The sequence below is a fragment of the Beta vulgaris genome, chromosome 9 (genome assembly GCF_026745355.1).
Source record: "Beta vulgaris subsp. vulgaris cultivar EL10 chromosome 9, EL10.2, whole genome shotgun sequence".
In the NCBI taxonomy this organism is placed as follows: Eukaryota; Viridiplantae; Streptophyta; class Magnoliopsida; order Caryophyllales; family Amaranthaceae; genus Beta; species Beta vulgaris.
The window spans coordinates 39,500,163-39,516,859 of NC_079210.1; the positions used below are offsets into that span (position 1 = coordinate 39,500,163).

A 16,697-nucleotide genomic window follows, 5' to 3' on the forward strand; every position below is an offset into this window, starting at 1 on the left:
TCGCATGTGGGCTTCATCTGAAAAATTATCACGGTATGAATAACATCCCTTTTCATACAACAAAGATATTGCTTTTAAATTTGTATATGTATATGGTTGACCAAGATTAATTTTTGGAATCATTTATGTCAACAGGGGTATATCTTACGACCGGCTATTACAACAGAATATACTTAAATATAGAGAACAAATTTACCAGTTTATTATCTGCATGGTATGCAACATTCAGTTTCACACCAATCAACTAATCAAAAAAAATGTATACGTACCTTTATTATGTATATCAAATTGATTTTTCACATACTATAATTCAGGTATGACACGGAGAAACTGGCACAGAAACGGGTTGCGGCTTTCCGCTCATGTCCATTTGCAATGCATTCATCAATTGCAGTTTATAATGCCATTCGTACTCGGATATCTAAATTACCTACTATAACGAGTGTAAATAACTATAAACCTTTTCAATTTGTTTATTAGTGGAATTATCAATACAAAACAAAATAACGAATATTTGTTGTTTTCTATGATAGGTTCATTATTGTCGATTAGTCGCTCATGTGAGGCGTATTGAGTCACAACCTGATGAGATTATTTACGAAGCATGTAATTGTTGTTTAAGAAAAATTGTCATCACCCAAACGGCCTTTAAATGTGTACGGTGCAATCTAACAAATGCTGCAACTATTCCAAGGTATAAACTGTATAACATTAATCTACATATATTACAAATATTCACAAATCTCTATTAATTGTGTTTTTCCGTTGACAGATTAATGCTTCGACTCATTATTTCTGACAAGAATGGTAAAATGGGAGTAACATTGATGAACGACCTAACTCAACACATGTTGCGGTGTACTCTGACTGAAATCAAATCACTACTTCAACAGGTTTGTCAAGTACTCCAAATATTTTTTACGTATCGTTTTACAACTACAAAATAATATGTCTATTAATTGCAGCCTAATGGAAGAGCAGCAGTTTTCAACAAAGTTATGAAAGTTTTCGGATTCAAAGAATACTCATGGTTTTTACATCCACCAAGTAACACCATGGATATTAATCAGTTCCTTACCGTTGATTACATATTTGAAGTTGACTGGGCTAATGAGTGTGCGTGGATTTTCAAGAAAATTAGTTAATGTCAACAAAAAAGTAGTTACAAATGCAATTTCGATACTTATACTTATTTATTAAAGTGTTTTTAAATACTATTTGATTGTATTTCAAATAATCTTATTCACAAAATGGATGTGAACTTAAATACTAAATTGCATTTGTTTTTTGTTTACTACTTAGTAATAATTACGCTTAAAAATGTCATCGCACGCATCGCGTGCATAAAAAGCTAGTATATATATATAGAGGAGGGCTCTTGTGAGAACACCTCCTCTATGTGAGAACACTTTTTTATGTGAGAACAAATTTGGACCTTTGGATCTAATCTAATCTAACCATCCTAAATACACTTAGGAGTAATGGCATTTTCGTAATTTAGTTTAACCCTTACCTCTTTCTTCCCCCACCCTTTTCACGCTACTTTTTTTCTCTCTCTATCTTCTCTTTCTCTCTCCTCTGTATCGTCGTTCATGGAGTTTTAGTTCTTCAAAGTTTTAGTTCGATTATTTGCGGATTCCACACTATTTTTTCTAGAAGTTGTTTTGGTTACTATGATACAGCAGAGGGTCACTATGATATATAGCAGAGGGTTGTGTTGGTTACTATGATATAGCAGATGGTTGTGTTGGTTACTATGATATAGCAGAGGGTCACTGATATATAGCAGAGGGTTGTGTTGGTTACTATGATACAGCAGAAGGTTACTATGATACAGCAGAAGGTTACTATGATATAGCAGAGAGTCACCATGATATGAAAATAGTAAATAATATATTTTTTTCTTGACTAATTTCTTTAAACATGTGATAGATTGGTTATTATGATATAATACATGGTCACTATGATATTTTCTCATAGTTTTGCAGGTGTAGTTGCTCAATGTCGTTTTCTTGATTCTCTTGGTAACTTACGGATGAGATTCATTCTCACATAAAAAAGTGTTCTCACATAGGGACCTATTCTCACAGGATCCCAACCCTATATATATATATATATATATATATATATAATTGAGTTCATGTGAGAATGCATACTTACATGAGAAATGAGAATGAATTTTACACGCTATAACTCTTATAAATAAGGGATGTAACTCTAATCAAAAAGTGATGTAACTCCAAAAAAAAAAATATTAGAAAAAAAAATTCAAAAAATAGAAAAAAAATTTGGCCTCAAAGTTTTTTAGGGGGGTATAACTCTAATGAACAAGTGTTGTAACTCTAATCCAATCGTGTGTTTGAGATTCATTCTCATTTCTCATGTAAGGAACTTAATAGAAATCACATATGAACTAAATAGTTTCCTATACATGATACTACATAATTCTCATCCTTAGAATCATGATACGAATCTAATCAAAACATAAGAATGTACGTACCTTGTGTATATAAATTAAGAGGCCACTTTCAAAACCTTAAAAGTCGCCTAAATTGAATTCTCTGCCTAAAACAACCAATATAAATGCACAATAAATCCCTTATAAATTTACAGCAATAATAAAATAATTTAAATCCTCTCAAAAGTGTTTGAAAATCTTTCCTATCATTGAAACTTAAGCATTAAAGCCTCCTAGTATAGTAGTACTATACTAGTTGTCAAAAAAAACTCTCAAAACTCATGTTTTAAATCATAAATCTCCATCAACAATACTCTTTTCATTTTTTCAGCAACATATTATACATCAAAACTATTTTAAAACATGCTTAAACGTATTTAAAATCATAAGAATAATCAATCTCATAAACAATAATATACTTCTATGAATTTCCGACCTTTAATACCCTAAAATCCATGCTTTGATAATTAATCCAATTCAAACATAATTAGTAAATCTGAATTTTTATTTCTTCAATAAATAAATATAAACTTGGATTTACAATTAAATAATCAAATTATAACTTTTGAACATAATCATATTACAACATGAATTTGGTTGTTTTGCGATTTTTTTTGTGGTATTCCACCAGAAATCAACGGGTCCCTCACTCCCTCTAGATAAAAAAACCCATTTTAACTTTGACGGCCCGTTGGTAGACGTTAATCAATTGCGATAATGGGAATGAATTTTAAGTATAATTTTATTAGGAAAATCTTCATGGGGAGGCATTTTTTCTCCATGAACTCCTAAATTTTTGTTTTTTTTTTCTCCAAGGGGAAGCAATTTTCATTACCACTCATTACCATCTACAAGGTGGTATTGGATGGGAATGAAAATTCAAGAAGGAAAGTGGACACTTTAGGATAAATTAGCATTACCATGGGAATTGACAATGATATTTTTCACAAATTTACATACAAATTCATTCCCATTACCACCATTTATGACCAACTACCAAACGGGCCGTGAGAGTTTCTAGACCGTTAACTACCTCCAACACCTTCGCCATATGAGTTACCCAATCCTAACCGGTTCGAGCTCTCCACCATAGGGTCGGAGTTTATGTGCTCGGAAGCCTCTTAAAGTATTTTCCATATTCATCCCCTTTACTTGTCCTCTGTGCTTCTAGCGAAGCCGAAAACTTCGGTTTCATTTCTTAAAATGTTAGAATTTGTTCAACTTAGTCATTTCTCCTCCGCTAGATCCCGTTTCAGCTGAAATTGAGACATTCCTGTTACTCGCTAAGCCATATGACTGCACACTTGCATCCTCAAATGCAAACCGATAAGTTTGTCGCTAATCGTGTAACCAAAATAAAAACATGTTCATCTAACAGTATAGTTGGGTGATTAGGACTGAATTCACGAAGAGAATGTCGATATATAAATAGATTCAATTATTGTGAAACATTAAAAATTGTATATGTGAGATTCTACAATAAGTTCTGCAGAACAGCAATCTGAGTTACATAACAATTGTATATTAATTAATACTATGTTCCTCAATGCATACATGCTGCTATCTTGGTTCTAACTCAGTGAGAGAAACATCGTTTATTGACCCAAGAATCAACTTCCTCTTTGATTGATCTGATCCCATGTGCTCCACAAAGCCTGAATTGGATCCGCTTTTTCCGAAGAAAGTAGGTTCTTGAGGCGCCTTTAAAGTGACAGAGTGACTTTCCAGCATGAGGACTAATGTCGCCATTGTAGGCCTGTCGTCTATAGACTCTTGAACACATAAGAAACCAAGATGCATGCATCTTATGACTTCATTAGAGGAGCACAAACCTCTTATTGTTGGATCCACAAATTCCAAGGGTGTTCCAGCTATCCATTGCTTCCATGCCTGCATGCAAATTCAACAAAAGTTTGGATATAATTCAGACTCTATTTCTCTATTCCCAAAAACATTGGACTGGATTCAGATTTGACAACGTCCAATCCAGTCCAATCAATTTACACCATTACACCCGCTTATTCATATCTCTCTAGTTAAAGGATAGGAGTTAGCTTAAGTGGTAGAGCGCTTCCCCTTGGCCCCTGAGGTCAGGGGTTCGATCCTTACCCCCAGCATTCTGTTGGGGTATTTCTTTAGCATGCTATGCATGCCTTACTAGCCAATGTGTTGGTGTTTCCTACATGCTAGTAGCCTGGTAGGAGTTAGCCCTTGGGCTGACTTAATTTCCTAATAAAACAAAAAAAAAATCTCTCTAGTTATTATCTAATTGGGCATGTAAGTAGTTATAATAATTTAAAGAGGTACTCACATAGCTTAGAAGGTCTTCGCCGTAGCCTGATTGATAGAAACCATTAATTCTCTTGCCACTAATAATCTCTAAGACTAGAACACCAAAGCTATATACATCAGATTTTGCAGAAAACTTTCCATGCATTGCATACTCCGGAGACATGTACCCGCTGAAAGACGATGTTGTATGCACATGAATAATTCTAGAGAATTTACAGAATTTTATATAGGATAAAAAAATTAAATTATACTTACTAAGTCCCTACAACTCTATTTGTACTAGCTTGTGTCTGATCGACTTCAAATATCCTTGCCAACCCAAAATCTGAAATTTTAGGGTTCATATCAAGGTCAAGTAACACATTACTTGGTTTGAGATCGCGGTGTATAATTTTCAAACGAGAATCATGATGGAGATAAAGCATTCCTCGAGCAACCCCTAATATGATATTATAACGCCTTTCCCAGTCCAATTTTCCTTGTTTTTCATCATCTATGAATAACATAGTATCACGTTACAATGATGTAATTGTAACTCCAACATTTTAAATTAAGAAGAGAAATCATAAGTTACAGATTTGAGTATCATACCAAAGAGGATGTAATCAAGGCTTTTGTTGAGAACATATTCATACACAAGCAACTTTTCTTCTCCTGCTAAGCAAAATCCCAATAGCCTCACCAAATTTCGATGTTGAAGCTTGGCCACCAACATTACCTCAGCCTTAAATTGTTGAACACCTTGGCTAGAGCTTAAAGACAACCTCTTTACTGCTATCTTTTGTCCATTTGATAGAGTACCCTAGATTCCATGATTCATAAGCATGAGAAAAACCAACAAAATTATGACATTTAGATATATCTTCTCCTAATACCATATTAGTTGTAAGCTTGAACTTCTCTTACCTTATAAACACTTCCAAATCCCCCTTCACCTAATTTATTCTCATCTGAAAAATTATCCGTGGCCGAATGAAGCGTACTAAGATCATATTGTAAAGACTCGACGGTTATCAATTCTTGTCCTGTAACATCCATAGTGGAGGCATTTAGTGACCAGCACAATATGATGAAGATCAATATGTTCATTTTTTTTTTTTTGATAATGGAGATGATTAATATGGCGATTTAAGATATAAGACTTGGCAAAAATAGACACAACCATATACCCGATTTAAACGCGTAATTGATGACCCGAAATCCAAATAGCAAACTACTCGAAGAAGATAGACCAGAATAATATCTGATTCGAAACAAACATCAAACATGAACTTAAATACACCCAACTAATGCTGACCCACAACCTCAATTATGAAAGTAAGAAATCCAACCATTACTCCACCATATCATTATTGATTTTGTAATCAAAATTAATGATGACATATGAATGGAAAACGTTTGAAATACATATAATGAATAAGGTGATTTTTTTAAATGAGGATGAAAATACATATTTAACTAATAAATTTTAGTAAAGAGAAAATCCGGGGCATCGCCCGAGCCTAAATACTAGTTAGTAACCTAAACGTAGTAGACCCTACCTGAACTAGAAGACCCAATTTGTCAGGTCTACATGTAATCATGTTCTCATGTAATGCTCTTATTATCTTCGTTCTTACCATTTTCCACAGGTTGAGTATTGAGCTTCTTAGATTTCGGCTCAAAGTAACAAATCCCCAAGCAGAGTATAACCAATATTACAGAAGCTACGGGAACAACAATGGCAATGATCACCTTGATTGATACTTTTTTTTCTCCTGAAAAAGTTGTTTGACCACGAGCAATGATTAAGTCACCAATTTAATTTGGCCATATAAATAACGGAAATGTCTATTACCAAAAGGAAAAATGAGAGAGAAAGTTAGAGAGAGAGGCTCTAGACTTAAGTCTTTGAAAACCAGAAAAAATAGAAAACCTAGCCCCTTGCATTTTCCCCAAATCGATTTCAAGAAATTCCTAGTCACCCAATTTGAGAATTCTTTACTAAGTTTAATCATCATCATCTCCATTATACTAGTATTTGTAGGATGCAATGGCATCCATTTATCCAAAATTCCCATAAATTTTACCAGAAGATTACCTCAATTTGGGGGTATCAACTCTCAAAAGAAAAGTTTGAGTTCTAAGAGAAAGAATTGTTCTCTCTCTGAAATTCGCCAAATAATTTCATCTTCTTCTTCAGTTCAGATTTCGCTTCATGTAGTTGATGATATTAAAGAATTCTTTTTTCTTCCCTTCAAGTTTAAAGTGGGTTTCTTAGCTAGGGTTTTAAGGGCTTCGGGTTTCGCTGCGGTGGTTGCCTGGTTTTGGTCTTTTTCTACTTTGTTGTTGCGGCTCATCATTGGTGCTCGTGTGGGTGATGGTATTTTTTTCTCAAAGGATTTCGGGGTTTTGGTGAGTAGGAAGTCACTGTATTGTGACTCCTTGTCTTTCAGCTCCCAAACTTCCCTTTTTTGGGGTCAAAGTGAGTGGGAAGTTGCAGTTACTTGTCTCCATTGTTATCTTACAATGGAAGCTTGAATTAGTTGCTATGGTATGGCTCTATTTATACCTATTACTTTCTAGTATAAGTTATTATTTGTTTGATGCTATAGTTATGTTATTCAATAACATTAGGAACTTGTTGAAGACTTATCAATTGTTAGGAAAAATATGCAGAAATTCATTTTGTTTGCATTGCAAGAACTTGTTATTTTCTAAAATCTCCGATTTAGGCTACCGAAGCTATTGGATTGGATTTTTTCACTCCATTCTAGGCCCTAGAAGCTATTGGAATGGAGAAAATTGGTTTTGTTATCGTGTGCCAAAAGAGGGCCTTGACTATTTTGTTCGTCAGAAAGCTAGTAAAGAAAAATGCAATGTTTTTTTGCAAGCTATTAGTCATGTTTCGATGAATATATATAGATTGTTTGTCATTCAATATGTAATGCTTTCATTTAAGATCTTAAGGATGTTTGTTAATGTCAGATATCTCAAAATTAGAAGCTTGTGTACGAAATTACGTTTGTTTAAAAAAATATATAGGATAGCCTTTCATCTAGTTATGAACCTGTCAGAACTGTGGTTACTTAATCTTAGCTTGTTTGATATAGATAATCACTCGCTGGCTCATAATATTATGTGGCAGATTTCCATCTTCAGTAAGTTTGTTAATTTCAAGGCCATATCTCTGTTCTGCCTATTGGTTGTTATTATAGAATTTCTCTATATGTTGATTTTCCGTAATCTGAAGGGTTGGTGCAGCATTAGTTGTAATTTTAATTGTCAATTCCTATCCAGAACTCTTTCTTTTAAGGGTGGTAGTACCTATTTGGGCTATTGGGATGGAGAAGATTGTTCTTCTTTTCCTTTGATTATAGAAGGTTGTGGTTATTGCTTATGCCAAATCTCTGTCAAGAAAAATGTCATTGAGCAAGTGCTTCTTGTTATTAAAGTGGCATTATATGTTTTTCAGTTGTCTAATTATTATTATTGCTCTCTCTCTCAGAAGTTTTTGGGATGTTTATGAAGTTGGGCAAGTTTGCTTTACAAATCTTTATTTTAGGCTCTGTCATTCCTATTTGGGGATTAGAATTCTAATTGATAAGAATTGTTGGCCTGATTTAGTCTTTAGCATATTCTCGTATGGCCTAATATTTCAATTTTCAGTAATGCTTGCAAAGATAGTCTCCTTTTTAATGTCAATCTCTATTGCTAATGGGAGATTGAATCAGTTGGTTTCTTTCCATCTTTGGGCCTTTAAAGTTGTTGTCTCGTACATGAAATTAGCAAAATCAAATCTTTTTTCAATAGTGCTCATCCAGTTTCGGTCACTGCATTGACATTGGTTTTCAATGCCAGAGATCTTGCTAATCTGAATTTTTGCTCATGTAGTGTTTGTGCGGAGAAAATAATGGTTATGAGGTTTGTCGAGGGGCAAGAATTAGGTAAGTCTTGCCTTTCAAAAGTTTATGTTTTATGATTATAAGTAGTTGGAATATAAGAGGTTCGAGGAGGCATTTAGCTATGGAAGAAGTAAAAGTTTTTTGTAAATCCAAGAAAGTTAAAATCATGATGCTATGTGAGACTAAAGTGCCAACTCCTCCTTCTGAGGGATGTGTTAGGTACTGTGGCTTCACTCATTTTGACTTCCTTCCGTCAATGGGATTAGCAGGGGGTATGTGGATCATGTGGAAGAATGATAATTGTAATCCGTTTGTTTTATCATCCATTAGTAAATCTTCTCGTTTTTGGGCTTGTAAAATTGAGCTATTAGCCATTAATTTTAGCTTTATTGCTATTTTCATCTATGCTCCTCCCAATTATAATTTGAAGTATGAATTTTGGGATGAACTAATTGACTTTATTAGACGGCTCGAAAGCCCTTTCATTTTAGTAGGGGATTTCAATGAGCTTAGTTCTCATTTAGATAAACTAGGTGGGGCTGAATTTAGATTTTCCAGATTAGCTATTATGAATTATTTTTACTCTGCTATCGACTGCATAGAACTCCCTTTTGAAGGGAACCCGTATACTTGGCGAAAGTCAAGAAGTGGTCCAAATAATATTTTGGAAAGGTTAGATAAGGGGGTTGCGAGTATAAGTTGGTTAAATGCTTTCCCAAATGCAAAAATTATTCATCATCTTTTTTCTTCTTCAGATCACTGTCCTATATCCTTGGAAATCAAAACTCATAGTAATCTAAAAGCTCCTCCTTTTAAATTTGATAAAGTATGGACAACTCGAAAGGATTTTGATGTTTTAATCAAGAAAACTTGGTGTCAAAGGTTTCAAGGTTCGAATATGTATTGCTTAACAAAAAAGTGCAAACTTTTAAAGGAGAAAGCTAAAACTTGGGTCACTACCAGATTTGGAATATATCTAGACAACTAAGTAGTGTTAAGGAAAGTTGGGTAGAATTCAAAATCAACTTATTGAACAAAATGATTGCCCTCAACTTATTAGACAGCAAAATCTTCTTTTAGCTAAGCAAACAAAATTGTTAGATTTTCAAGACTCCTATTGGAAAATCAAGGCTAAGTCTAATAATTTAAAATTTGGGGATGCAAACACAAAGTATTATCATGCATGTGCCTCGATTAGACGAAATCGTAATTTAATTACTTCTATTAAAGATCCGTCAGACCGTTTAGTTACTCAACCAAAATTAGTAGAAGAATGTTTTACTAATGCGTTTAAAAAGAGATTTTCTAAGAATATGGATTGTTATTTTGATTATAACTCCGATCTATCTTTATTAGAATGTATAATTTCTGAAAATGATAACATAGACCTATGCGCTGATATATCGATAGATGAAGTTAAATCTGCTCTATTTGATCTAGCACCGGATAAATCTCCGGGTCCAGATGGTTTTACTCCTTTCTTCTATCAAAAGTATTGGTCTCTTGTGGGAAACTCAGTGTATAGGGCTATTAAAGCTTTTTTTCACTCAGGTAAAATCTTAAAAGAAATTAATCATACTTTTATAACTCTTATTCCTAAAATAGAAGCTCCATCTAACCCAAATCATTTTCGACCTATAAGTCTTTGCTCAACTATTTATAAAATTATTTCAAAAATTATGGCTAATAGATTGAAAGTCGTGTTGGGTCGGATTATTCATCCTTTACAAGGACTTTGTCCCTGAACGACAAATTCAAGATAATATTTTATTAGCTCATGAAGTGTTCCATTCTTTTAAGAATAAAAAAGGAAGAGAAGGGTGGTTAGCTATTAAATTAGATATGGAAAAAGCTTATGATAGACTAGAATGGAGCTTTATCTTGGCAACATTTAAAAAATTGGGTTTTTGCGAGAAATGGATTAATTGGCTCCATCAATGCATTACAACTGTGTCATTTTCCGTTCTGGTAAATGGTATTCCTGGAGATATGTTCTTCCCCTCTAGAGGTATTCGTCAAGGAGATCCTCTTTCCCCGTATATTTTTATTCTATGTGCAGAAATTTTAGCTCGTCAATTGTTTCAAGCTAGTACTATAGATTCTCGCTTGATAGGGGTCACTCTTGGTCATTCTAGAATTAACATTCCTTTTTTAACTTTTGCGGATGATACAATGATTTTTGCAAAAGCTAAAGTAGAAAGTTGTCATGCTATAAAATCTATTCTTAACAAGTATTGCTCAATGTCAGGCCAACTTGTCAATTTTCATAAGTCTGCTTTCCAATGTACTAACAATACCCAGTAGAACTATTAAGTGTTTTTCAGAATATTCTCCAGATGGATGATTCACTATCACTAGGTAACTATTTGGGTTGCCCAATCATTAGTAGCAAGGTTCAAAATGCAACTTTTAGTTCTATTCAAGAAAAAGTCTCCTCTCAGCTTACCAAGTGGAGAGCCAATTCTCTTTCTCAAGCAGGTAGAGCTATTTTAATCCAGTCAAATCTGGCTTCTAAAGCTAGCTTTCAAATGCAAAGTTTTGTTCTCCCTCCTTCTATCCTATCTTCTTTAGATAAAAACTATAGGAATTTTCTTTGGAATAAAGATCAGAACTCTAAAGCTCCTAACTTGATAGGTTGGGATAAGATTTGTACACCAAAAAAATTTGGAGGATTGGGGTTGAGAAAAGCTAAAGTTAATAACTTAGCTCTTCAGTTTAAACTTCTTTGGAAAATACTTAGGATGCCTAACAATTTATGGGTCAAACTCGTTAAGCAGAAATACTTAAAACAAGACACCTTATTCACTTATAAAACTAAAGCTAATGTATCTTGGCAATGGCGTAAACTAATGTCGCTTCGTACGCCTTTTCAGCAAGGCCTTAGATGGATGGTGGGGAATGGGGAGTCTATCTCTTTTTGGAATGACAATTGGGTGTTTAATTACCCTATTTAAAAGAAGTACTCCCTATAATTGGGTCAGAGGATTTGATGGTTAATTTTTCATTACAGATGCTGCTCAATGGAATAAAGAACTTCTCTTAAACTATGTTCCGTTTAATGTAGTGGAAGATATTTTAAAAATCTTTATCCCTTATAATAAAGTGGCAGATAGGATTTTTTGGGGCCTTACTGCAGATGGAGAATATTCGGTTAAGTCGGGTGTTGCTCTGCTTCAAGGGTATGGCTTAGATCCGCCCAATCAGGTTAGCTTTGCTTGGATTTGGGGTTGTCCATTCCCCCAAGATTAAATTCTTTCTGTGGAAAATTTGTCAGAATGGTCTCCCTACTAAAAAGAGGTTAGAAATGAGTCATATTTTTCTTCCTTTAGAGTGTGTTTTTTGTAACTACCACTCAGAAGATGACCATCACTTATTTCTTGATTGTCCTTTTGTACATGATGTTTTAGAAATAGTTAATGTCAATGGGTTTTTTTCTCCCCTTCCTATTGATAATAGTGATCTTTCTTTTATTGAGTATTTGTGCAATCTTAAGTCTTGTTTGAGTCTTAAGAACCTCAATTTCTATGCTATTGTGTGGTGGTTCATTTGGTATGCTAGAAATAGTATCACTTTTCGTCAGGAAAGCTTTTCTCCAGCCAAACTAGGGGCAATGATTAAAGCTTATATGCATAATCTAGATTGTTCCTTGTTTAATTGTTCCAATTTAGATATAGTCAGCAGGTTGTTAAAGCAGCTAAAAAGCCTAGGCCTAATATTGTTTTCCCCCCCTCCTCTGATTTTGTTAAACTTAATTTTGATGGTTCCAAGTTACTGAATGGAAGTACAGCTTATGGCTTTGTTATTAGAGATTCCGTGGGGAATCTTTTGCTTAGTGGTGCTAACGCCATAGCAGATAATAATTCTATTTTAGTTGCCGAGGCCTGGGGTCTAAGAGAAGGTATAAGGGGAGCTCTCTATCTGGGGGCTAATAATATTACAATTGAGGGTGATAATCTCTCGGTTATTCAAGCTATCAAAAGAATCTGGAAAATTCCCTGGTCTATTAATGCTCTCATTAATGATGCAGCGGAAGATTTGAGAAAATTTGATAATTATAATATTCAGCATGTTTTTAGAGAATCTAATTTTGCTGCCGACTGGATGGCACATTATGGCCACTCCACTACTAATCTCTGTTATTGGTTTGAATCTCCTGATATTGCTTTTTCCAAAATCATCCGTAAGGATGCTTTAGGGTGGCCTGTTAATTGGGTTCCTCCCTAGTTTCTTTCTTTCTGGCTAAAAAAAAAAAAAAAAATATAAATAACGGAAATAAAAAAAGTCGTTTGACCTCACAAATAAACATTAAGATTTAGGCATTTAGGACTTTAGGTAACCTTTGTAGTAGCAATGATATTCCCATACCCAGTGGCCGGTATTGTTCAATACGATGGTATTTATGTAATTTTTATGACAAAAGTAATATTAAATTTTTTTTTTCTTATATTTTTATTTTGGGGATTATTAGTTGAAATCTTATATAATATCTTAACACTATCTTATCATATCAGTTAGCTATTATATCATATTTGGGTAGTGATGGCCATTGGTGCGGGCTGGGCTGCGATTTCACAACCCAGGATCAGACCTTGAAATTAATGGGTTGGGCGGGCTGGTCCGCGTGCTAAAAAATCTTGACCCATACTGGTCTGTTACCGGTTTTTACGGTTTGGAAAGCGGTTCGTGGGTCTAGTGGGATGGACCGGGCTGGTGGGCCTCTTGAGAATTGTTTTTCAAAATTATTTAATCATTGAAATTATTCATTATTGTTACATAAAATCTTTAAAATGAATTAAAATATATACAATTATTAATATTAATGAATAATTTCATTATTTTAAAATTTGATTGAATTATAATATATGCAATTTGATTAAAATATATACAATTTGATTAAAATATACACAATTTTGGTTCAATATTTACTTGGGTCGGGCTGGTCCGGTTCATGGGTCGGATTGGACCGTTTTCGTGGTCTGAGCTGGATGGTTTTAGTAGCGGGCTTTAGTGGGCTGGGCTCAAGAAATACGGCCCACGACCCACCCACCCACCAATTTCACGGTTCGAGCTAGGCTGGACTGGGCTTTTTGCGGTCCCAGCCCACACGGCCCACGAGGTGGGCTGGGCTGAATTGGCCCGGACTGTTAGTCATCTATATATCTAGGCTACATCTAATCATATCAAGTAAATGGTATGGGAAAAGTTGGCCCATACCGGATATGGGGGAATACTTCCTCACCTTTTGTAGCTTCGGGATGGAAACAAGAACGGATACAGGAACGAAAAATGGAGAAATTGAAATTTCAAAAAACATGTATGATAAGGGTTGGGTCAATAAGTATTTAAAAAAAATATGGATGATTAAAATGTATGTTTAAGTCACTACCATTGTCACATACTCCATTTTTTTTACGGCCCGTTTGGTAGTCGTTAATAAATTGCGGTAATGGAAATGAATTTTAAGTGTAATTTTATTAGGGAAGCATCCCTAAAATCTCCATAGGGAGGTATTTTTTCTCCATGGGCAAGCAATCTCACCCATAAACTTGTGTTTTTGTCTCCAAGGGGAAGCAATTTTCAGTACCACTCATTACCACATACATGGTGGTATTGGATGGGAATGAAAATTCAAGAAAGAAAGTGGACATTTTAGGATAAATTAGCATTACCATGGGAATGAACAATGATATTTCTCACAAATTTACACACAAATTCATTCCCGTTACCACCATTTATGACCAACTACCAAACGGGCCATTAATGGTTACACTTTGAGTTTGACCCTATTCAACAATTTATGTTTGATCATCATTCATGATTAATCGGTAAGGAAATAAATGATTATGTGGGATCTTGTTTGATTTATTTCGATAAATACTCTTAGAGCATCAACTTTTAAATTTTTTTACAAATGCAAATTTAAAGATATTAATGTTTAAATATTTACATTGGTAAGCATGAAAAAGTACGGTGTACCTACGAAACAGTATGAAGTATTAGACAACTAAGGGCCTGTGCTCCCCAGCTTATTTTCAATTCAGTTCAGTTCAATTCAATTCAGTTCAAATCAGTTCAGTTCAGTTCAGCTCTTGACAATACTTTTACTCTCACATATCACTATTCATTTCAGTTCAGTGTTATGTTCAATTCAGTTCAGTTCAGTTCAGATCGGTTCAGTTCAGATCAATTCAATTCAGTTTAGTTCAGTTCAGTCTAATTGTTTTATGCCAAAGAAAACAGGCCTTAAGTGTAATGTCTTTAAAACTATGAATCATTACATAATCCCATAACAAACAAAATAGAAGGAAAGTACACTAAACTATTATTTACTCCCCTAAGAAATTAAAAACCATTATCTACTCTCACACTAAAAAAGAGTAAAGAAAAAAAAAAAAGAGTAAATAGAGATGTCTTCCCCGGCCCAGTACAAACCCTCTTTCATTCCTTCTTCAGTTCTTCCTCCTTATTTCCTACCTTCATTCTTACTCCAAACATTAATCCAATTTCTAATTTAGGCATTTTTCATTTTATTGAAGAAACCAAAATCTAAAAAAGAAAAATAAAAGATGAGTTTTTTTTTTACCTTTTCTACTAGCATTTTTTTTTACACGCGATGCATGTTGTAACATGTTTTTAGTTAGACGAACTTTCGTAAACTTAAACTGCTATTTAATTTTATATACTTGCAATATGTTTAGTATTTTAGTTACTCGTTTTTTAAATTTTATTTTGTTTCATTTTTTTTTACCCAATTTGTCGTCTAATTTTTGAATTTAATTATTAACTCTGTATTTCTTTATTTTTATTTTAGATTTAAATTTATTAAAAATATTTTTTTCAGTTATACATGTGATTTATTTTCTATATTTGTGCAATATTTGGTTTGACTTTTGAATTGGATTTGTAGAAAAAACTAAGGATAATTTTATTTTTGTTAAGTGATTTATATATACATGAATATTGAAGGATAGATTTTAAAATTTCAAAATTATAAAAATAATTTGGTAATTTAATAATAGCCTCCTTCCTCCCTTATATAATGAAGATATAAGCTTTGGTTAGAAAAAAACGGTGAGGACCGCCATTATAGAAGTTTTAGAAGAGAACAGTCAAACTTACCGCCGGCAGCAGTCACCGTTGGAGGCAATGATGGCAGCGGCGATGGCGGAAAAGAAAAAAAAGTAGCATTTTGAAGAAAAGGGTAGACCTCATATCTCACATTACAACTTGGCATGACACTCCTTGCACCAATACTACTTCTAAGGAGACTAATTGCAATCCTCAAGCATTGATTACAATCAGAAACACTCAAATCTGGAGTACACTGCCCCATCCCATACATCGTCTGCAAGCTCGAATACTCTAAAATCCCTGTCCCAAACTTTTTTTCAGGCCCGCCGTTTGACGCTCGAACCGCAACATCATTCATCATATTCCCTACAGCATCCATAAACCGTGTCATGTTCCCTGTTGTGTTCTCTGAGTTTGCCATGGGAAACCATGGAGATTGTTCCATTCTTCCAAAGAAGGACTCATTGGAGTATCTTACCATACACTCTGCATACCATATTATTGCCACCTTCCTGTTGGGACATCTATTGCGGGGAAGATCAGAGGTTGTGGCAGTATCCACGCACTCGCGGCACAAGGACACAGATTGATCTCCACGGCAGAGAAAGTGACCATACACGGCTTCGTTTGAACTGTTTCTGACTACTGCTTGCACATAGCCGGTGGTGTTGCTGGTGCTGGAGGATAAAGATCGGAAGACAGCGTTGAGATTGGTTTCATATTGGCTGTTGTTAGCAAACATGGTGGTGTTTGGGCAGTATTGTGTCAAAAGATTTGGAGCTGATGTTGATATAGGAATCAATATCATCATCAAAGGAAGCATGAGAGAAACTAAAACAAATATCGATGAGCATATTGTTTGAGGCATAAATATGGTTTATATTGATGACTTGATGGAACTATACAAGTACTCTAATTTATTATCACCTTAAGCTTGATTAGATTGTAGGATGAGCTCCTACTATATTACTTGTCATGGAATTGAAAAACAA

General features: G+C 34.3%; 1 protein-coding gene across 1 annotated transcript; it reads right to left on the bottom strand.

Annotated features, from left to right (window-relative positions):
* Positions 1-3,964: 3,964 nt before the first annotated feature.
* LOC104883137 (cysteine-rich receptor-like protein kinase 10) lies at positions 3,965-16,573 on the bottom strand. Its single transcript, XM_057392262.1, has 8 exons — positions 15,722-16,573; positions 6,649-6,706; positions 6,370-6,507; positions 5,657-5,775; positions 5,342-5,552; positions 5,006-5,243; positions 4,770-4,920; positions 3,965-4,348 (listed from the first exon to the last, which is right to left on the bottom strand). Exons 1-8 carry the CDS (start codon positions 16,571-16,573, stop codon positions 4,019-4,021), a joined length of 2,097 nt encoding a protein of 698 aa, XP_057248245.1. The 3' UTR covers positions 3,965-4,018.
* Positions 16,574-16,697: the final 124 nt, after the last annotated feature.